Raw genomic sequence first — 24,290 nt, forward strand, 5'->3', positions numbered from 1 at the left:
TCTTGTTGAAAGGACCTAGAAGATGTGATTTCCTCTCAACTGTTCTCCTCTATTACCTGAATTGTTTTAGCTTGTCAGGGGAGCAATTTGGATAGTCAGTCATTTTTTTTAAAAAATAACTCTATAGAAAAGATTTCAGAAAATAAATTTCATCAGAAATAATTATAAAATGTACATCTCATGAGAAATGATATGTGTGTTATAAAGGGGTTGTCTCATAAAGCAGGCCCGGTCAATAAGTCCTATTAGCCCATATAGTCATCAAAGAGGATGGGTCCCCTACTTACACTTATCCCCTACTTGGGACCCCTCTATGAGACAGAATAAAGAAGATTTCTAAACGAGTGGCTCCTATTCCAGTAGATTCCATTCCATGATCGTCCATTCCTCTACTTTGGCTGTATGACACCTGCACTCAGAACAGAAATGGATAACTCCTTTGATGTATTGTAAGTCTACAAAAAGATTACAAACAGTATATGACAGCCCAGTTGTCCAGTAGGCACCCACAATGGACCAAAAGATAATTTTAATCTGGAATAATTACATGGTCTAACATTTTAAGGAAGCAAATGAGCAATGAAAAGTGTGAGAGCACAGTATCAGTATAGAATATTGGGTTGGAAGTAACTTTGGGTAGGCTGAAGCTGAGAGGTAATGACTTATTGGTTTCTGGGAAATGTGTGACGCCAGGTTATATAAAATCAGTTACTTGGACTGTTAGAGATATGTTTGACCCATGTAGACAAAACTTGTACATATTGTAAACCAACTAGTTAGGAAAGTGGAACTAGAGAACAGAAGAGCAGGAAAGCTCATATCAGTTGATGTCTGCTGATATCTCACTCAATCGAGATAAGGAAAATTTAGATTTGAGTAAGTTCACCTTCAAAAAGGATTCACATCCTTGCCTTTCTGCAGACTGACGAAAAAAGACCACTAGAAGGTATAGCAATAATTCCCAACCTCTTATACTATATGGAAAGCCCGAGTAAAATTTTCCCTCCTGTGTGTTACCTACCACCTACTCACCACAGATTAGCAATGTCTAGGCTGATGATTCCCAAACGTATTACTATAGGAAAACTCATAAAAAATGTTCCCCTCTCCAGGGAGTCTCCATTCCCATTTCTGCTTCAAAGAAGCTTGGATATATGGGAGGGTAAAACATTGTACCATACAAGCCCATTACCGTAACTTGATTGATAATGTTGATTACTTTCCATTCTGACTGAGATTAGATTGCCTTCTGCAGTGTAAAATAACAGGTCTTGTTGTTCCCGTATTATGGGAAACTTCGAACCAAAAACCAATGAGCCCCAGTGTTTCCAAGAAACTTCTTTACGAAACACCGGACTAAGCAGCAAATTTCCACTTATTTCCACATAATAGTTAAAACATTAATAAAAGCTAAACTTGATTTTGATAATTTATACAACACATCTTTATAGGTATATAGCTATCAACATATTTGCAATGGGGCAGTAAGAGAACTATGAGAAATAAGGAAATTTACCTATAATACTATTTGCTCTATGGCCTAGCACGCAACAAGAATTAATATATGGTAATGGAGCATCTTGTTGCCTGAGGCTGAGTTAGAGTTTAAGGCTGTAATCAGGGAGCATCTGTCAGAAGAAGGCATTCTGAGGTAAATAACAGCTAATTCTAAAGAAGCACAGCGCTTAAAACCAGTTTAACTTTTTTATGAGGTGACAGCCATCCAAAATACTTAATCCCTCCTTGAGTGTCCTCAGATGCAAACACACTATGTCTGTCGCACCTGCTGATAAGTGCCTTTAGAAAAGGGCAATGCATGGTTTCTGAAACAATATTCTTGCTCAGAAACGACACATATGTAATTTTACAGGAAAAGGTGCATCAGAACAGCTTCATTTCTATACATTGTAAATGAGAAGCACACACAATAGACTGAGATGTATGCAATGCATATGGACTGTGTATAAACAGGAAATAACTGGCTCGGAAATCTAGGCAGTAGTGCAACTGCGAAAAACAACATTAAAAGTTTGGTATAATTACTATTAATTAATAAAAAGTATTACCCAAGCTGAATGAAATAGTGGGAAAATCAGTGATTACATAGTTCTACAGATCTGAGTGTCACGTCAATAACTGAATTCCAGTTACAGATTGATACACGTACAGCATATATACAGCTCTGGCAAAAATTAAGAGACCACTGCAAAATTTTTATTTTCTCTGTTTTTTCTCTTTATAGATATATTTTTGAGTAAAATGTACATTGTTGTTTTATTCTATAAACTACTGACAACATGTCTCCGAAATTCTAAGCTAAAAATGTTGTATTTATTTGCAGCAAATGATAAAGCGTCAAAATACTAAAAAAGAAACAGTGCTTTCAGACCTCAAATTACTCATGTTTTAACTCCGGAACAGTTCAGAAATCAATATTTGGTGGAATAACCATGATTTTTAATCACATCTTTCATGCATCTTGGCATGCTTTCCACCAGTCTTTCCATTCTTTCCAATAGAAAACTGTTCTGTGGTCTCTTAATTTTTGCCAGAGCTGTATATCCAAGCAAATGTGAAAATGACTGATTGCTAATCTAAAAATCTGTTTGCCAATTGCGTTAACATTACACTATTAACTATTTATTGCTCAGTGTTGGGCATGGGTATAAAATTTGCAATGCAGTACATAGTGTAAATAATACCAATCCACATGTACACAAGTATAGCACATCTAGTACTAAATACTACATACCCATAGTAAGAAAGTTTCAAAATGCAAACAGACAGATGAAATCTTAATTTGTGTTTCGCAATGAACACTTCCTCAGGGGGTTTAATGCTTTTTATATTATAACGTTTGTTATTTCAAAATCTTGCAGGTTATATATTAACTAATCTGCATCTTTCATCAACAGAACTAGTTAGGTGTCATGTGATGGATATACAGTAAAGTAACAGAATTATACATATTGTCTACAGTTATGTGTTTTTATTGTTTTTTTTTTAAATTCAAGTCTTAAATATGATCTAAAATCTATGTCTTTTCTTATTCTAAAGTTAAAGTTAGGACTTTTTGGACTTACAGTAAAAAAACCACAAATATTCTTAATATCCAATATCCATTATGGCCCTCACTCTGCTTAGTATTGCTATTTAACACAAAATAAGAAATCTGTTTCTTTAACCCATTTGGCATTTTCTTAACATTGTGTTTATATAGCTAAAATAAATATCATTGCTTTAGAAATTGAAGCTTTCCTCTACTAAACACTACCCGTCCATAAAAACCTATGCCTTTGTCTTAGTAGACAAAAATAGTATTTGCTGCAATTCATCACGGACGGCATGATTCTGAAAACACCACAATGAATTCAGTTACCTCTCTTTTCTTCCACTATACAGCCAATGCCATGATTATCAGTTTGCCTATTAATTTCCATCTGCCTTAATTGAAAGCTTGTCTCATTTACGTATGATCCAGGTGAATTGTGTGGCACTTTCTCTTAGGTTTTAAGTTCATTGATTCCCAGTACTCCCAGCAAATTGTGTTGTCTTCAGTAAATCTGTCAAACGGGAACTTTGAATGAAACCTCATCTTCAGGTCCCATTTGGTCAATTGTTCTTCAGTTCTACTAAGCGATATTTTGGGACATGTTCTTGTCATGTTTAAAAAATTGCTCAATTGTGATATTTTGACCAAAAATATCTTTGTTTCCTTAAAAAACTTTGTTATTTGCTTCCATTACCCTTTGTCCATTCCAATAATCCTGACAAGCATAGTACATATTCTGCACTGCTGGTCTACAAGTTGTCTTCACAGTTGTCTTCAGAAGACAGAGATTTTGAAGGCATGCAGCAGCAATATATGCGCTTTTACACTATGATCATTTAAGGTCTCTCAGGTCGGGGCTGGTCGTGAATAACATTTAGGCTCTGACAACTTAAAACATTGAGGATTCAGCCTGGTGTGACTGTTCTTACCAGATAGTGACCTGGCTGACACCTCCTTCACCTAAGTGTGACATTCTTGGTAACTGGCTCAGCCATCAGCTCTTTCTGACTTGCACATAATTACTTTTTTACTGGTGATTGTCCGCTAGCACACATAAAATTTCAGATTTCCCACTTTATAGACAAAATACTATGAAGTAGGCAAAGAAATATGTTGTAAAAAGTAACCAACAAAACCTGTATCTGACAAATTAAAACTGACCTAACAACGCCAGATTAATGTTTAATGTTAAATATACTAATGAAAAAAATCACTAGAAACTAAAAATAAAAGCTGTCATCATAAAGATAAAGTTAAGTGATCCCTTTATATTGCCTGAGTTACACTTCACAGAGTTTCTTCTTAACCTAATTATAACTTATTTTAAGTTCTTTATGGTTCTTTCTTAACAATCTTGCTTGCCAATATACAGCCGAGCATATGCCGCTGTATATAACACAGCTGGATTACTTTCAGCAATACCGCAAAATAGGGCATATGTTTCCCTGTAGAAAGCTTTTGATTTGTTATAGTATCCATTTGTTTCCTTTCTTCATATAGAAATATATACTCCTAACATACATTATATGGAACAAAAGTTACTTTATTACAACTGCACATCATGATTTATACCTGTTTGGAAATAAATATTATCGAATCCTTTGTCATACTGGACAGAACAATGCTTAGTGTAAGCCTACATGCGGCCATACACCAGAGGAGTTGGCTCAATACTCGTTGTGTGACAGCACTTTCTACAATCCCCCATACACATGCAAGATCAGCTTGGCCGAGCATACATGTGCTCTTGATGGAAAGACAGGAATAAGCCATCGCAAGTAACCTCAAGTAGCAGCTTATCGCCTGTGAAAACAAAGTAGAGGGCATGTTGGATGCTGGATTTTTTTCCCCTCGACAACTCCTGTTGAGGGAGACTTGGGACACCACCCTACACATTGGATGGTCTTTCAGTGCGTCCGAAATAGATTAAGCCGACATTAATCTAATGTGTATGGACATCTTAATTAGGTTCAAAAAAACCTTATCATACATTTATTTATTTGTATACAGTACAGACAAAAAGTTTGGACACACCTTCTCATTTAAAGAATTTTCTGTATTTTCATGACTATGAAAATTGTACATTCACACTGAAGGCATCAAAACTATGAATTAACACATGTGGAATTATATACTTAACAAAAAAGTGTGAAACAACTGAAAATATGTCTTATATTCTAGGTTCTTCAAAGTAGCCACCTTTTGCTTTGATGACTGCTTTGCACACTCTTGGCATTCTCTTGATGAGCTTCAAGAGGTAGTCACCGGAAATGGTCTTCCAACAATCTTGAAGGAGTTCCCAGAGATGCTTAGTACTTGTTGGCCCTTTTGCCTTCACTCTGCAGTCCAGCTCACCCCAAACCATCTCGATTGGGTTCAGGTCTGGTGACTGTGGAGGCCAGGTCATCTGGCGTAGCACCCCATCACTCTCCTTCTTGGTCAAATAGCCCTTACACAGCCTGGAGGTGTGTTTGGGGTCATTGTACTGTTGAAAAATAAATGATGGTCCAAATAAAAGCAAACCGGATGGAATAGCATGCCGCTGCAAGATGCTGTGGTAGCCATGCTGGTTCAGTATGCCTTTAATTTTGAATAACTCCCCAACAGTGTCACCAGTAAAGCACCCCCACACCATCACACCTCCTCCTCCATGCTTCACAGTGGGAACCAGGCATTTAGGGTCCATCCGTTCACCTGTTCTTTGTCGCACAAAGACACAGTGGTTGGAACCAAAGATCTCAAATTTGGACTCATCAGACCAAAGCACAGATTTCCACTGGTCTAATGTCCATTCCTTGTGTTCTTTAGCCCAAACAAGTCTCTTCGGCTTGTTGCCTGTCCTTAGCAGTGTTTTCCTAGCAGCTATTTTACCATGAAGGCCTGCTGCACAAAGTCTCCTCTTAACAGTTGTTGTAGAGATGTGTCTACTGCTAGAACTCTGTGTGGCATTGACCTGGTCTCTAATCTGAGCTGCTGTTAACCTGCGATTTCTGAGGCTGGTGACTCGGATAAACTTATCCTCAGAAGCAGAGGTGACTCTTGGTCTTCCTTTCCTGGGGCGGTCCTCATGTGGGCCAGTTTCTTTGTAGCGCTTGATGGTTTTTGCAACTGCACTTGGGGACACTTTCAAAGTTTTCCCAATTGTTCGCACTGACTGACCTTCATTTCTTAAAGTAATGATGGCCACTCGTTTTTCTTTACTTAGTTGCTTTTTTCTTGCCATAATACAAATTCTAACAGTCTATTCAGTAGGACTATCAGCTGTGTATCCACTTGACTTCTGCACAACACAACTGATGGTCCCAACCCCATTCATAAGGCAAGAAATCCCACTTATTAAACCTGACAGGGCACACCTGTGAAGTGAAAACCATTTCCGGTGACTACCTCTTGAAGCTCATCAAGAGAATGCCAAGAGTGTGCAAAGCAGTCATCAAAGCAAAAGGTGGCTACTTTGAAGAACCTAGAATATAAGACATATTTTCAGTCGTTTCACACTTTTTTGTTAAGTATATAATTCCACATGTGTTGATTCATAGTTTTGATGCCTTCAGTGAGAAAGTACAATTTTCATTTTCAAAGTCATGAAATACAGAAAAATCTTTAAATGAGAAGGTGTGTCCAAACTTTTTGTCTGTACTGTAGGTCTCTTGGGTTTGAAGGATTTCCACTGATTAAATGGGGTTGACTGGGACTAGGACTAAACAATTCATGTGCTATTCATAGGAAAGGTCAACAATATGAGATTGTTTGATGTCTGATATGCGTCACTGATCAGCTGATATCTGCTCCGGCGGTTGCTGGATATGGGGCAAAACATAGCAGTCCCCTATATCATTTAGCATCTGCTATGAGGTTTGGCACCCTATCTCCTATTGAAGTGAATAAGGTGCAGTACCAATAAACAGTGTATGGGGCTTCCATGTTCCACCTCATACAGATTTCTGTTGATCCATGGGGATGCATGGTGTTTATCTTATTCAATGGAAACGTCATCCCCAATGTAAAGACAGCCCCTTTAATTATAATTCCATTAACACTTTAGATAAGCTCATTTCACAATTTATTGAGTTAAGCTGCAATATAAACAGATGTGGTGCTGATCCTTGAAGAAAGTAATCAAGTTTTTTTAATACTTCACAACCACTTTATTGTACACTTTCAAGTTTCCACTATTTATTCTACTCTGCAAGATTCAAGGTATTTATTATTATTCACTTATATTTTTGCTTAAATAGTGCCATCACAATCTAGATTCCCCATCAGTATGTGTTAGGAGGGCGGTTGCAGACAACTTTATTATAATGGAACGCAACCGACCCCGGGGTCCGCGATGCAGCCTGGTGGACTGCTGCCGAACACTTTCCGGGTGAAAAGGAAAGCAACCAACTTATATGATAAACCCTTCCGTGTTACTGCACACTGGAACGGGTATAGAAATACGCACTATCTCCGTTAGCAGCATGAGAGATAGGCGGAGAAAAACTATCTGTAGTCCTGTTACAGCACAGGGACTACAAAGGCAGCGCTAGGATGTGTGTGTGACTACGCAGACGGGTACACGTGCCTCCAGCCGGCGTGCTACCGGGCTGCAGGTTATTACTCCACGTGGCTGACAGATGATAGCCGTGGACAGGGAGTCTGCAGGCTGCTCGGGGTGTTAGGCGACCCCTATGGCACAGCCAGACTGCAAGACGGAGCTACCTGCCTATTTCCACTAGCCAGCCTATTTCCACTACACCTGCCTATGGACGCTACGTGGAACACAGTCGTCCACACATCAGCATCACTGCTCAATGATCAGAGCGCGCCGCCATGTTTGTGAGCGGGCCTTTTAAAAACTATGCCCTGCCCACCGACGCGCCATTGCTGACGCCACCCGTGGACCAATCAGGCGGTGCCAGGTCACCGGGTAAGGTGGGTGCCAAACCACCAATCACGATCCGCCAGGTCACGGGCATGCTCAGTGCGGCGAATCCAGGACTTAGACTCCAAAAGCCCTGTCTCCCTCCGCAACCTATGCTTAACATTGCTAGGCACAAATACCCAGGAGACAATCTGTACTTCTCGTGGACCAGCTAGGCGTTGGGGCTGATGACTAATGCTGAGCAGCATCAGCCCTGGCTGGACTGAAATGGGAGACCACAGAAGGCTCTGGACCCATTTCGAATCCAGCAACAGACTGACACCTAACATCATCCCCCTCCACTTGACGCTCATTTTCCTGCCTGAGCAGGGGGGCACGAATTTGGTCCACAGGGTCACAGAGAGGATTCACAGAACCGTGACCTCTACAGGGTACCCTTTTTTAAAGCGGGGAGCAAACTTAGCAGACTCCCCACGTACTTTAGTATTGCGAGCCGTGAGCCACACTCTGTCGTCCGGATAGAATACGGGGGCAGGACGACGAGAAGTGACAACCGACTCTCTATGTGTGGAGTCCATCACGGGTGACAGATGGGGAAGACCAGCCTGACTTTGGCGGAAAGATTTATCTCTCGCACAGACGGGACACGCGAGAACAAAGTCCTTGACATCCTGGCACCACCGGGGCCACCAATAGGACCGTTGAAGGGACTTAGTGGTACGTTTGACCCCCAGATGAGCTCCGATCTTAGGGGCATGAGCCCAGGAGAGCACCATATTCTGTAGATCAGGGGAAACAAACGTCCTCCCCGACGGAACCTGGTTAGAGGACACTGGAGCCACCCTCTCTACCTGAGAGTTACTTTTGACATAGTCTGACAATACCCGGGTCTTGGGGACAGACAAAGAATCTGTACCGGAAGCCACAACGGTAGAGGGATCAGAAACTACCCTCCGGGTGACAGTAACCATACACTGAGACACACAATTCTCACTCCAGGAAGAAATTCTCCCCGTATTCCAGTCAATGTGTGGATTATGACAACGTAACCAGGGGAGACCCAATAACACCTCATCTAATCCACCGGGAATAATGAGAAAGGAGATAACCTCCCGGTGGCCCTGAGGAAAAGACATGGAAAGGGGAATCGACTGGTGGGTGATTTGCGTGTCCAGGAGTGAACCATTGATTACTCTAATGTTCATGGGTCTTGGCAGTAATTCCATAGGGATGGCGTGCCTCTGGGCAAACGTAAATGACAAAAAATTGCCATCAGCACCAGAGTCCACCCACGCCTTGGCAGTAACTGCAGATGTACCAAAGGACAATTTCACCTTATACAATAATCTGGAGGAAGAAGCCCCCGAATCTAACACACCTCCTCCAACGGTGGTAAGACCTACTCGTTTTCCCGACTGCTTGGAACCCTTATTAACAGGGTACTCCAAGAGATGTGCAGGTCGGGAACGAGAGGGACTAGACTCTGTCCAGGATATATCCATAGCCTCAGGCTCCGGATCAGGAGTCGCGGGTTTGGAAACGGGTCTAGAGAAGGACGGTGCCAACCGACACTGGGGTCTGGGGACCTCCAGTTCTAATTTGTGTTCTGCATGACGCAAATCAGTTCAGTTAGCAAGAGAGATTAACTCCTCCAGGGAGGTTGGAATCTCTCTGGTAGATAGAGCATTTTTAATATGCCCAGCCAGACCCTTCCAGAACAACGGGATAAGAGACCGCTCAGACCAATCCAGTTCAGCCGCTAGGGTTCTAAACTGGATGGCATAGAGGCTGGCGGTAGCCGAACCCTGGATCAATGCAAGAAGCTTAAGAGCCATATCATGCGTGACCTGAGGACCTAGGAATACACTTTTAGGGTCCTAAGGAAAAGACCCGCATTAGTCACTACCGGGTCATTGCGCTCCCATAGGGGAGTAGCCCACTCCAGAGCTCTGTGGGAGAGTAACGAGATGACATATCCCACTTTGGCTCTTTCGGAGGGGAACCGTGCCTCCATCATCTCCAAGTGAATGGAGCATAAATTAATAAAACCCCTGCAGGATTTACTGTCCCCAGAAAATTTTTCCGGGAGAGCAAAACGGGGTAATGGGGCAGTTGCAGCTGTCACAGCATTTATAGCAGCCAAGTTAACCAGTTTGGCTGCTTGCGAAGCCGCCTGGGTAGCTACTGCAGCTTCAGCGGCTGGAGCTTGTTCTAGAACCCTAAGTCTGGTGTCCAGTTGCTGTATGTAACGCTCCAGTTGCTGGTTGTCGGCCATGTTCAGCAAGACCCTGGCGCTCTGATACTGTTAGGAGGGGGGTTACAGACAACTTTATTATAATGGAAAGCAACCGACCCCGGGGTCCGCGATGCAGCCTGATGGACTGCTGCCGAACACTTTCCGGGTGAAAAGGAAAGCAACCAACTAAAATGATAAACCCTTCCGTGTTATTGCACACTGGAACGGGTATAGAAATACGTACTCCGTTAGCAGCACGAGAGATAGGCGGAGAAAAACTATCTGTAGTCCTGTTACAGCACAGGGACTACAATGGCGGCGCTAGGATGCGTGTGTGACTACGCAGACGGGTACACGTGCCTCCAGCCGGCGTGCTAGCGGACTGCAGGGTATTACTCCATGTGGCTGACAGGCGATAGCCGTGGACAGGGCGTCTGCAGGCTGCTCGGAGTGTTAGGCAACCCCTATGGCAGAGCCAGACTGCAAGACGGAGCTACCTGCCTATTTCCACTAGCCAGCCTATTTCCACTACACCTGCCTATGGACGCTACGTGGAACACAGTCGTCCACACATCAGCATCACTGCTCAATGATCAGAGCGCGCCGCCATGTTTGTGAGCGGGCCTTTTAAAAACTAAGCCCTGCCCACCGACGCGCCATTGGTGACGCCACCAGTGGACCAATCAGGCAGTACCAGGTCACCGGGTCAGGTGGGTGCCAAACCACCAATCACAATCCGCCAGGTCACGGGCATGCTCAGTGCGGCGAATCCTGGACTAAGACTCCAAAAGCCCTGTCTCCCTCCGCAACCTATGCTTAACATTGCTAGGCACAAATACCCAGGAGACAATCTGTACATCTTGTGGACCAGCTAGGCGTTGGGGCTGATGATGATACTGAGCAGCATCAGACCTGGCTGGACTGAAATGGGAAACCACAGAAGGATCTAGACCCATTTCAAATCCAGCAACAGACTGACACCTAACAGTATGTCTTTGGAGTGTGGGAGGAAACCAAAGTACCAAGAGGAAACCCTCACACACACAGGGAGAACATACAAGCTGTCCTTGGTGAGATTTGGACCCAGGACCCCAGCGTTGCAAAGAAACAGTGCTAACCACTGAGCCACCGAGATGCAAGGTATGGCTTTCATTTCCAACTATTTACTGTCCATCCAATTTGGCAATCTGCCCCAAATTTAAAAGGATAGAAACAAACATTCATTGTTGAAGAATAATCTCCGCTAGCTGAACATATCTTTGGAGAGGACTACAGATTAATTCTAAAAACATCTGTTTAGTTCACCTGGCTCCAATATCATTGTTGTTGAGCTCAATATCCCTGCATTTCAAAGCTATTCATCCTATCTTTGCTTTAATATTTCAGAACATTCTGAAAGCACTTAGCTGAAGTCATCTTTCTTTACTAAACTTACAGTTTCTGTTCAGTTATTATGTAAAGTATTATAGTGTGCTTGGGTTGCACAGTTCTATCCAGGCAATTATTCTGCTGTCTTGTATGATAGCGATAATGCCATTGTGCCTTAAGGCAGACAAAAAAGATATACAGGACACGGACTGAATGTATAATTTACACCAAAAAACATTAGCACTTAGGCAACTTAGAAGGGAATAATGATGTCCGTCTTTTCAATAATCTTGAAGATGTTCTTCTGTTGGAAACATATTATTCACCTCTTAAAGAGGTATTCTGGTATTCAGACATGAAGCTTGAAGAAAGAATGACCTGGGTACTATATCCTAACTATTGACATTTTTTTCACTGACGTTGCTGCTTTGTGATGCCTAGTTTATTCACTATTGGCTCAAGAATGGAATTCTATGCTGATCGCAGCATCACGGTGTATAAACAGCTGGTACTAAAATTTTTTGCAACCACGTGATGGCCATGCGGTTGGGCTATCAATCATTGGAGCCTCAAAGACCAAGTGATTATCTGGGCACAGGCTCAACTATCATAGTTTTTTTTTACAAATTTGTTTCATTTTTTATTTTCATTAGACAAGATTATTGTAAGGTACTTTATAACAAAAAAAAAAGTTGCAAAAATGGACATATCACTTAAAGGGAGGCTATCATCAGAAAATGACCTACAGGTTTTTGTGATACATGTATTCTTTAAAAACAATTGACAATTTTTTCTTTTGTATCACAATCTTTATTAAAAAAAAAAATAGTAATCTTGCAATTTTCAGACTGGCTCCTGAGGCTTTTTTAGACTATATATTCTGTCCTATCAGGAACAGTTTACAGCCATTCCTTATCAGCAGAGACAGGGTGACAGTGATGGGTTACCCCCTTTATACACAGCTGATATTCACAATAGGTGATGTCACAGCTGACCCTGCTTCCCCTCACTTCACAACAAGAAGTATGAGTCTGAGCATGAGTAAAGTGTGAAAATTGCAACATTACTATTTTTTATTTTTAATACAGCTTGTTATATGATTAAAAAAATATATAGAATTAACATTAAAACTTGATTTAAACATTTTCTACCGATAGTTTCCCTTTAAGAAAACCAAGAAACAGATGTGTAAATGGGAGGTCAATGAATGGAGTACATAATGATCCATAATTTAGGGGACCTGAAATATGTTGGGCTCATTGCTTCTTATTGTATAAATGATCCAAATGCTATTTTTTTCATGATTTAAACTAGATATTACAATACTTGAACACTTTCCTACAAAATGGAAGACAAATGTCTTAGCACATTCACCTGCATACATTACAAAACAGATCTCTTAGACCTGATGAGTCTGTTGTAGTTACTTGAAACTAAAGGGGTTGTCCAGTACTTTAGATTACCCCCCCCCCCCCAATGTATACCCCCGGGGCCCCTAAGGATTTTTGTAATTATCTTACTTTGCAGATGATGCCTGTGAGCGGCGCTATCACTGGCCGCTGACAGGCATCATGGGACCCCTGCCTCTGACATCCGCTGATGTCACGACAAGTGCTGGCAGCAGCCGGGGGGCTTTGTCTTCCACGTTCCAGGTGGATGCCAGGCTGTGGGCGGGGTTACCCCCAAGCGTCACACCCAGCATCCACTGCGCGCTCTGCCTCTCCCCATTCATTGGGAAAGCGTGCAGTGGATGCTGGGTGTGATGCTGGGAACAACCCGGCCTACAACCCAGCAGCCACCGAGGCGACCCCAGCGCTGAGTCACGCCTCACTTGTCGTGACGTCAGCGCGGGGTCACGTGATGCCTGTGAGCAGCCACCGATAGCACCGCTCAAAGGCATTATCTGCAACGGAAGGTATTTACAAAAAGGCTTAGGGGTGCCGGGGGGATATATTGGGGGATTAATCTAAAGTAGTGCACAACTTCTTTAAAGTTCATAATAGCTGTGCAGTCATTTTTGAAAATTTCCCTGCCTAGTGCCTAACATTAAAATGACCACACTCAGAGTCCCACTGAAGATATTTTTAAAATTGCTGACTTTTATTTCAGGATCGTGCCGTTATTTTACATGTATTTTCATAGTAAGTACAATAGCCTCATCAGGTGTAAGAGATCTATTTACTAATTTATTCAGTGTGTATTGTGAAATCTGGGGACAGATCTGCTTTCAAGGTTTAAAGGTAACAAAAGTTCATAGGCTGTAATATTTTTTTTTTTAGAAACTGCGCTTAATAAAGGAAATGTGAATCTGTTTCCCTTCATCAAATGACAGCAAACAGTACAGTTAATGCTTTCCTAAACAACAGACACATTAGCAATATGTAAGAGATAACACCACATTACTGGATGCACTACTTCAATAAATCTTACATGCGGTATTCTCGTGGTATGTTAACATTCACATCTCACCTTACGTGACCTGAATCTTTCTGGATTAGGTGCTAGGGTAATCATATGAAAGAGGACCTGGAATTAATAGTATGCCATCAAAAGCATCCAGATGGCGTAAATAATTTGCATAATATTGAGCCTCAGCAGAAAGAGATATTGGAAACAACTAACTTTTAATTGGCAAACAGTTCTGCACATACTGTGCTGCTTTGCTCCTAATAAACTTGTACTAAGGTGAAAAGTTTCCAAAACACCATAGAAAGAATGAATGAGGATAGGGAACATTCACTTTGACATTTGTGTAAGTTCTGCTGTTCTCGAAGTAACAGTATCACAAAATACATAAAATAGAACCCACATTGACAAATACGGCCCTTTATGCTCCATGTACATGGACGCAACTAACAATTTATTATGATTCTGTCTATTATAGGGCAATCAATGTGGGTTTTATTAACCCTTTGCACTGGACCCAAAGGACAAATAAGTTACCAACAAATATAGAAGTAAACACAAATGTGTTCAGACCACAAAAGATGAGGCCAAATGATGGCAATGCCAGATTTCTATGGTTTTAAAACTGGAGGAAAAGGCAAATCACACAGACTTTTCTTTTACGAGCTAAAAAAGTAACAAAAAAAGTTTGGACACACCTTCTCATTTAAAGATTTTTCTGTATTTTCATGACTATGAAAATTGTACTTTCACACTGAAGGCATCAAAACTATGAATTAACACATGTGGAATTATATACTTAACAAAAAAGTGTGAAACAACTGAAAATATGTCTTATATTCTAGGTTCTTCAAAGTAACCACCTTTTGCTTTGATGACTGCTTTGCACACTCTTGGCATTCTCTTGATGAGCTTCAAGAGGTAGTCACCGGAAATGGTCTTCCAACAATCTTGAAGGAGTTCTCAGAGATGCTTAGCACTTGTTGGCCCTTTTGCTTTCACTCTGCGGTCCAGCTCACCCCAAACCATCTCGATTGGGTTCAGGTCTGGTGAATGTGGAGGCCAGGTCATCTGGCGTAGCAACCCATCACTCTCCTTCTTGGTCAAATAGCCCTTACACAGTCTGGAGGTGTGTTTGGGGTCATTGTCCTGTTGGAAAATAAATGATGGCCCAACTAAACGCAAACCGGATGGAATAGCATGCCGCTGCAAGATGCTGTGGTAGCCATGCTGGTTCAGTATGCCTTCAATTTTGAATAAATCCCCAACAGTGTCACAAGCAAAGCACCCCCACACCATCACACCTCCTCCTCCATGCTTCACGGTGGGAACCATGCATGTAGAGTCCATCTGTTCACCTTTTATGCGTCGCACAAAGACACGGTGGTTGGAACCAAAGATCTCAAATTTGGACTCATCAGACCAAAGCACAGATTTCCACTGGTCTAATGTCCATTTCTTGTGTTCTTTAGCCCAAACAAGTCTCTTCTGCTTGTTGCCTGTCCTTAGCAGTGGTTTCTTAGCAGCTATTTTACCATGAAGGCCTGCTGCACAAAGTCTCCTCTTAACAGTTGTTGAAGAGATGTGTCTGCTGCTAGAACTCTGTGTGGCATTTACCTGGTCTCTAATCTGAGCTGCTGTTAACCTGCGATTTCTGAGGCTGGTGACTCGGATAAACTTATGCTCAGAAGCAGAGGTGACACTTGGTCTTCCTTTCCTGGGGTGGTCCTCATGTGAGCCAGTTTCTTTGTAGCGCTTGATGGTTTTTGCAACTGCACTTGGGGACACTTTCAAAGTTTTCCCAATTTTTCGCACTGACTGACCTTCATTTCTTGAAGTAATGATGGCCACTCGTTTTTCTTTACTTAGCTGCTTTTTTCTTGCCATAATGCAAATTCTAACAGTCTATTCAGTAGGACTATCAGCTGTGTATCCACCTGACTTCTGCACAACACAACTGATGGTCCCAACCCCATTTATCAGGCAAGAAATCCCACTTATAAAACCTGACAGGGCACACATGTGAAGTGAAAACCATTTCCGGTGACTACCTCTTGAAACTCATCAAGAGAATGCCAAGAGTGTGCAATGCAGTCATCAAAGTAAAAGGTGGCTACTTTGAAGAACCTAGAATATAAGACATATTTTCAGTTGTTTCACAATTTTTGTTAAGTATATAATTCCACATGTGTTAATTCATAGTTTTGATGCCTTCAGTGTGAATGTACAATTTTCATAGTCATGAAAATACAGAAAAATCTTTAAATGAGAAGGTGTGTCCAAACTTTTGGTCTGTACTGTATATATAAAAAACACACACATATATATAAATATATACATACATATTTTTAAATATATAAATATATATACATATATATACATATAAATATATATATACATATCCTTTTTTATATACAGTTGTGCTCAAAAGTTTACATACCCCGGCAGAATTTTTCCTTTTTTGGCCTTGTTTCACAGAATATGAATGATAACAAAAAAACTTTTTCTCCACTCATGGTTATTGGTTGGGTAAAGCCATTTATTGTCCAACTACTGTGTTTTCTCTTTTTAAATCTTAATGACAACCAAAATCATCCAAATGACCCTGATCAAAAGTTTACATACCCTGGTGATTTTGGCCTGATAACATTCACAGAATTTGACACAAATGGGTTTGAATGGCTACTAAAGGTAACATCCTCACCTGTGACTTGTTCGCTTGTAATCAGTGTGTGTGCATAAAAGCTGAGTGAGTTTCTGGGATCCAGACAGACTCTTGCATCTTACATCCAGCCACTGACGTTTCTGGATTGTGAGTCATAGGGAAAGCAAAAGAATTGTCAACGGATCTATGGGAAAAGGTAGTTGAACTGTATAACACAGGAAAGGGATACAAAAAAATATCCAAGGAATTGATAATGTTAGTCAGCAGCGTTCAAAATGTGATTAACAAATGGAAAATCAGGGGTTCTGTAAAAACCAAACCACGGTCAGGTAGACCAACAAAAATTTCGGCCACAACTGCCAGGAAAATTGTTCGTGATGCAAAGAAAAACCCACAAATAACATCATCTGAAATTCAGGACTCTCTGAAAACTATCAGTGTGGCTGTTTCAAGATGCACAATAAGGAGGCACTTGAAGAAAAATGGGCTGCATGGTCGAGTCGCCAGAAGGAAGAAATTACTGCAGAAATGCCACAAAGTATCTCGCCAAACAGCACAGAGACAAGCCTCAAAACTTCTGGAACAAGGTAATTTGGAGCGATGAGACCAAAGCTGAACTTTTTGGCCACAATCATAAACGTTACATTTGCAGAGAGGTCAACAAGGCCTATGATTAAAGGAACACCATTCCTACAGTAAAGCACGGAGGTGGATTGCTGATATATAGGGGATATGTGAAAGCTACAAAGGCACAGGAAACTTGGTAAAAGTTGAAGGAAAGATGAATGCAGCACGTTATCAGCAAATACTGGAGGCAAATTTGCACTCATCAGCCCGGAAGCTGCACATGGGACGTACTTGGACGTTCCAACATGACAACGATCCAAAACACAAGGCCAAGTCGACCTGTCATTGGCTACAGCTGAACAAAGGGACGGTTCTGGAGTGGCCATCTGAGTCTCCTGACCTCAATATCATTGAGCCACTCTGGGGAGATCTCAAGCACGCAGTTCATGCTAGACAGCCCAGGAATTTACAGGAACTGGAGGCTTTTTGCCAAGAAGAATGGGCAGCTTTACCGTCTGAGAAATTAAAGAACCTCATCCACAACTACCACAAAAGACTTCAAGCTGTCATTGATGTTAGAGAGGGCAATACATGGTATTAAGAAATGGGGTGTGTGAACTTTTGATCAGGGTCATTTGGATGTTTTTGGTTGTCATTAAGATTTAAAAAGAGAAAACACAGTAGTTTGACAATAAATGGCTTCACCCAACCAATAACCATGAGTGGAGAAAAGGTTTTTTTGTTCTAATTCATATTCTCTGAAACAAGCCAAAGAAAGGAAAAGTTCTGCCGGGGTATGTAAACTTTTGAGCACAACTGTATATATAGTGGCTTGCGAAAGTATTCATCCCCTTGACATTTTTGTGTTTTGCTACCTGCTCATAACGTGGAATTTCACTGTATTTTGAGGGTTTGCATCAGTTCATGTAAAGAACATGCCTACAACTGTGAACATTTGGTTTTCTTTTTAGTGTATAGCAAACAACAAATAAGACAAAATAACTGAAATCTTCAGTGTGCATAACTATTCACCCCCCTAAAGTCAGTACTTTGTAGAGACTCCTTTGGCGCAATTACAGCCGCTATGTCACAGTGCAATGACACAATGTTCATGTTTTAATATATTAAAACATCTCTTGATTGCCAATAAGATCATGTTGTGACCTGCAACTAAGATCGTCCCAAAAAAAGGGCAAATTACAGCTCTGCATGTCGCAGACAAATAGCACAAATGTTTTTGTTCTGTGAGCTGTCTGAAAATTGCTGTTGCTCAACTAGAATCGCCATGTAGCTGTAGCCTAAAAAATGTCTTAGGCTATGTGCCCACGATGCAGAAATGCTCAGGATTTTTTTCTGCATCTCCCTGGCAGAAAAAACGCATGCGGATTGTACATGCAGATTGTACATGCGTTTTCCTGCCAGGGACATGCGGATGTGAAGCGTTCTTCACATGCATTTCCGCATGCGGGTTATCAAGCGCTTTCCAGGCGATTTTAGCATCACTTGGAAAGTGCTTGACAACTTGGTCACACTATATAAATCCATGCAAACAGCATGGATTTATATAGTGTGACCCGAGAGAATGGTTAAAAATAAAAAAATAAACCTATACTTACCTTCCGATGGCCCCTGCAGTCTTGCTGCACTCGTTCCTGGCTGCCAAAAGATCACGGTACGCTGTACTGAAAGACCTGCCGTCACATGACTGTGATGTCACCGCAGGTCCTTCAGTCCTGCGCCATCTGTCGGCAGCCAGCACAGGGAAGGAGTCCGGGGGCCGTCGGAAGGTGAATATGATCTTTATTTTTTATTTTATTCTTTTTTTTACAGCTTTTAATGGTACCTGGGTGTGGAGGAGAGTTGGGTACCATCTGCACATTAGAATGAGCCAATTACGCAAGTACAGATGCAGTCTTGCAGAATTGGCGCGTTCTAATGCAAGTCAATGGCGGCGAAAACGCAGCGCTTCCGCAAAATTAATGGACATGCTGCGGATTTTTGAGCGCAGCATAAACGCTGCGGAAAAATCCGCAGCATGGGCATTGAAAGTGCGGAATTGCATTGGAGACCATGGGGGAAGCTTTACCAAGCGTTTACGCTGCGGAACTTCCGCAGCGTAAACGCTTGAAAAATGCATCGTGGGCACACAGCCTTATATGCACCTGGCACTGTTTTTATGTGCCAACCAGAGTTTTTATTTTGCATCAAAAGAACTTATCTAAGGCTGGGGTCACACGACCGATTTTCTCTAATCTGAGAAAATCGGTACAATTATGCTAATCACATGCTGATCAAACTGTGATCAGAGTATGATCCGATTTTCTCGGATGAGGAGAATAAAAAAAAAACCTTGATTTTTGCACAGCCCCATAGAATAACATGGAGACAAGTGCTATCCGTCAAAACGAAGGATAACATTCATTTGATTCTTACAGTCGTGTGCACGAGCCCTAAGATGCTATGATTTTGTCCGATAAGCTTAACCAGGTGATCTTTTATTCACAAATTAGCCAATTAATAGGTGGTGAAAACTTAGAGACAACATTCGAAAGATGCACCAATTTATCAAACAGCATGAACCACTATGATCAATGTGGCGCTGCTAAAAATGTCTCATCTAAGCTTGCACTGTCTATTAATAAATATGTCCCAACATCTATTTCCAATAGGAAATAGCAGAATTGTCAATGCTAGGATATAATACTGGTTGTAAATCAGGAAATGTACCAGATAAGTAATGCAACGTGTTTATAAAGGTTCCTCGCTTTTAATGGAAAAGTCCAAAGTATTCAGTCTCGCTGATGGCCCATACAGCGGAAGAATCTTTAAAACATCATATCATGATTTGTAAAGATAACTGTACAGCAGAGGTAGAGAGGTGATATAGTTGCCTTTTCTATCCTCTCCATAAAACACAAATCTTTCTCTTAACACTGGCAGATCTGCTGCATCTCTCGCCTCTCATTTCTATACTGAGGCTTTAAGCAGGAGAAAGGGCCAGCAGGAAAACTGAAGAGACAAACTAAAAAACAAAAAAGGCGTAAAAAAAGGTGAATGTTAAAGTAATAATATGTAGAATATATAGAGACTATTATGTGTAGATATATTCATTTTTTCAATGCTATTTATGATGGCTGTCGTGGTTATATTTGTCATGCCGCATATAGTGATGGAATAAAAATAGTGGAGGTGAAACAGTATGTAGTCATTCATTATTGACTTGGTCCAGAGTTCAGCTGACCACATACTTAACTTTTGGGTAGTAAATACTGACCATAATGTTTAAAGCAGACGTAAACATATCATATATGCAACCTGGGTATTTCACAGGGGCCTAGTTGCACTGTAAAAATACAGATTGCTAGGAAGTGTCTAGTCCCTTAGAACTTCTTTCCAGAGTCTAATGTCCGAGCACGATACGATGTGTATTTTATCTATCTTATACAGTCATGGCCAAAAGTTTTGAGAATGACACCAAAATGATATTTTCCCATGATCTGCTGGCCTCTGGTTTTTATTAGTGTTTGTCTGATGTTTATATCACATACAGAAATATAACTGCAATCATATTATGAGTACCAATAAGTTATATTGACAGTTAGAATGAGTTAATGCAGCAAGTCAATATTTGCAGTGTTGCCCCTTCTTCTTCAAGACCTCTGTAATTCTCCCTGGCATGCTCTCAATCAACTTTTGGACCAAATCCCGACTGATAGCAGTCCATTCTTGCATAATCAATGCTTGCATTTTGCCAGAATTTGTTGGTTTTTGTTTGTCCACCTGTCTCTTGATGATTGACCACAAGTTCTCAATGGGATTAAGATCTGGGGAGTTTCCAGGCCATGGACCCAAAATCTCTATGTTTTGTTCCATGAGCCATTTAGTTATCACTTTTGCTTTATGGCAAGGTGCTCCATCATGCTGGAAAAGGCATTGTTGGGCGCCAAACTGCTCTTGGACGGTTGGGAGAAGTTGCTCTTGGAGGACATTCTGGTACCATTCTTTATTCATGGCTGTGTTTTTAGGCAAGACTGTGAGTGAGCCGATTCCCTTGGCTGAGAAGCAACCCCACACATGAATGGTTTCAGGATGCTTTACAGTTGGCATGAGACAAGACTGGTGGTAGCGCTCACCTCTTCTTCTCCGAATAAGCTGTTTTCCAGATGTCCCAAACAATCGAAAAGGGGATTCATCAGAGAAAATGACTTTGCCCCAGTCCTCAGCAGTCCACTCCCTGTACCTTTTGCAGAATATCAGTCGGTCCCTGATGTTTTTTCTGGAGAGAAGTGGCTTCTTTGCTGCCTTCCTTGAAACCAGTCCTTGCTCAAAGAGTCTCCGCCTCACAGTGCGTGCAGAAGCACTCACACCAGCCTGCTGCCATTCCTGAGCAAGCTCGGCACTGCTGGTAGTCCCATCCCGCAGCTGAAACAGTTTTAAGATAAGGTCCTGGCGCTTGCTGGTCTTTCTTGGGCGCCCTGGAGCCTTTTTGACAACAATGGAAGCTCTCTCCTTGAAGTTCTTGATGATGCGATAGATTGTTGACTGAGGTGCAATCTTTGTAGCTGCGATACTCTTCCCTGTTAGGCCATTTTTGTGCAGTGCAATGATGGCTGCACGTGTTTCTTTAGAGATAACCATAGTTAACTGAAGAGAAACAATAATACCAAGAACCAGCCTCCTTTTAAAGTGTCCAGTGATGTCATTCTTACTTAATCATGACTGATTGATCGCCAGCGCTGTCCTCATCAACACCCACACCTGTGTTAATGGATCAATCACTAAAACGATGTTAGCTGCTCCTTTTAAGGCAGGACTGCAATGATGTTGAAATGTGTTTTGGGGGTTAAAGTTCATTTTCTGGGCAAATATTGACGTTGCAAGTACAGTAATTGCTGTTAAGCTGATCACTCTTTGACATTCAGGAGTATATGCAAATTGCCATTACAAAAAATGAAGCAGTAAACTTTGGAAAAATTACTATTTGTCTCATTCTCAATACTTTTGGCCATGACTGTACACTGTGTTCCAAATTATTATGCAAATAATATTTTCTCCGATTTTCCCAAATTACCTATATGAATAGCAGTCATTGTAATTTTCCAGTCAAATAACTATTAGAGTACAATTGAAAGGTTTTTGTACAAACTGCCTATGATAACAGTATATTTAAAAAAAAAAAAACTCAAACTGCACTCAATGATAATGCCCCGTCTCATGCTGCACATAACACATCTGCATCTCTGGCTGCTATGGGCATAAAAGGGGACAAACTTATGGTGTGGCACCCATGCTCCCCTGTCCTCAACCCCATTGAGAACCTCTGGAGCATCATCAAAAGGAGTGTCTATGATGGCGGGAGGCAGTTCACATCTAAGCAACAGCTCTGGGAGGGTATTCTGTCCTCATGCAAAACAATTAAAGCAGAAATCATCCAAAACCTGACAAATTCAATGGACGAGAGAGTTCAGAAGCTCCTTTCGAACAAGGGGTCCTATGTGCAAATGTAACATCACCTAGAATAAAGTTTTGAGTTGAAAACTGTTTGATTTCAGTTTGTAATAACCTGCTAATGCTTATAATTTCAAAAATTACCATTTTTTGCTCTTTATTAAAATGAAAAGGTTGAAAACTCTGCTGTGCATAATAATTTGGAACATGCATTTTGAGTGCAGTTTGAGTTTTTTATTTTTTTAAAAATATACTGTTCTAATGACTTGCATGGCCGAGTGCGATCCAAATATTGGGTGCGATTTTTTCCTGGGACAGACTCACAACCCCATAGACTTACATTGGTACGAGTGCGATCTGATGTTTTGTTGGATCGCACTCGAATGAAAATATGGAAGTCAGTAAATTGCAGTGAAACTTAAAATGTTTCAATCCCTCATCTATAATAACACACTATAATTGTAGATCTTTTATAAGCTAGACTTATTCTTTACATGAAGCTACTTTTTTAGGCAATAATAGGAATATTTTATTTGCTAAGACAAGACTAGTTCTAACTAGAAAAAATCTTCTAGTAATTAATAATACAAGAATTATGAAATAGAGTTGAGCAAAAAGATTAGCAGTACGCAGGTCCGGTCATGAGCCCAGCCAACCTTCTCCTACATGCTGGAATCCCTCAAGCTTCTATTGATTATTGAGCCCCAGACGATATTTCCCATGCGTCACATCGCAATTATAACGTCATGCTGGACCTACTAATTAGGGTCCTGAGAATCTTTTTTTCTCAAGACTACTATGTAAGCATTGGAAAGGCGGTGAACATACCTGACATGCTGCTAGGCATTATGGATAGGTGGATCTGTGCATTCTTCTAAGCATCACAAGTAACCTGAGGACAGAAAAAAATTCATTAGTAAAAACTTTCTACTGATTGTCGTGTATTTTAACTAAATATAGAAGGGGGAAATCATCATGAGAGGAATCTTTTATATTCATTTTGCTTGTGGCTGCATTGCTGATTTTTGGCGCACAATGTTTGATACATTTGGCTCATGGAAAATATAACAAATCTATCCAAGCTCGGACTAGCCGGCAGGGGGACAGGTGAATCCCCTGGTGGGCCCCTCTGCAGGAGTGGGCCTCCCAATTTCCCAAAATGAGCAATAATTGGCAAAGTACACTTAATGGGGTGTTCTCGAGTTCTTAACTGGCTTTAATTAGTTAGATAGCATGAAAATAAGCAAGTTTGCATCTGACTTGCTTTTTTTTTGTCATTCTCCTACAATGAGAGATTTTATCTTTTATAGTGTACTGCTCATTTCCATGGAGTCTGGCCTCTAGTACCTGGCCGAGAATGCGCAGGAGCATTGACAGCAGGTCTACTAAGAATGATTTCATACCGCGTTCAGGCACCCATTGGTTGGCCTCATCAGGGCTTATATTCAAACTCCATTTTGGAGGGGGGGTTTGGACATAAGCCCCGACTAGGCCAACAAATGGGAGGCTCAACGAAGTGTGAAAGCACCCTAATCAAGGCTCTCTGCTCTCACCATCTGGAGCTCTGTACTTGTTTAAATGGCATGTTATCTTTATGTGTATATGCAGCGATAGAAGCGTAGCCTCAGAAAAAAACACTGATAGCTGAATGTGTTACAGCAGAACTGATGCTGAGCTTTAT

At 41.3% G+C, this 24,290-nt stretch overlaps 1 protein-coding gene across 6 annotated transcripts in view; it reads right to left on the bottom strand.

Annotated features, from left to right (window-relative positions):
• THRB (thyroid hormone receptor beta) overlaps positions 1 to 24,290 on the bottom strand; it is a 449,080-nt gene that overhangs the window by 65,612 nt on the left and 359,178 nt on the right. For all 6 annotated transcript variants that reach the window (XM_073677977.1, XM_073677980.1, XM_073677979.1 and 3 more), the window contains one exon: positions 23,438 to 23,501. In XM_073677977.1, coding sequence (XP_073534078.1) covers positions 23,438 to 23,456 — 19 coding nt within the window. In that variant the 5' untranslated portion in view covers positions 23,457 to 23,501. The remainder of the gene's footprint in view (positions 1 to 23,437; positions 23,502 to 24,290) is intronic.

Source organism: Phyllobates terribilis, unplaced genomic scaffold (assembly GCF_046119375.1).
Source record: "Phyllobates terribilis strain yellow unplaced genomic scaffold, ASM4611937v1 Scaffold_4__5_contigs__length_816908805, whole genome shotgun sequence".
NCBI classification, from domain to species: domain Eukaryota; kingdom Metazoa; phylum Chordata; class Amphibia; order Anura; family Dendrobatidae; genus Phyllobates; species Phyllobates terribilis.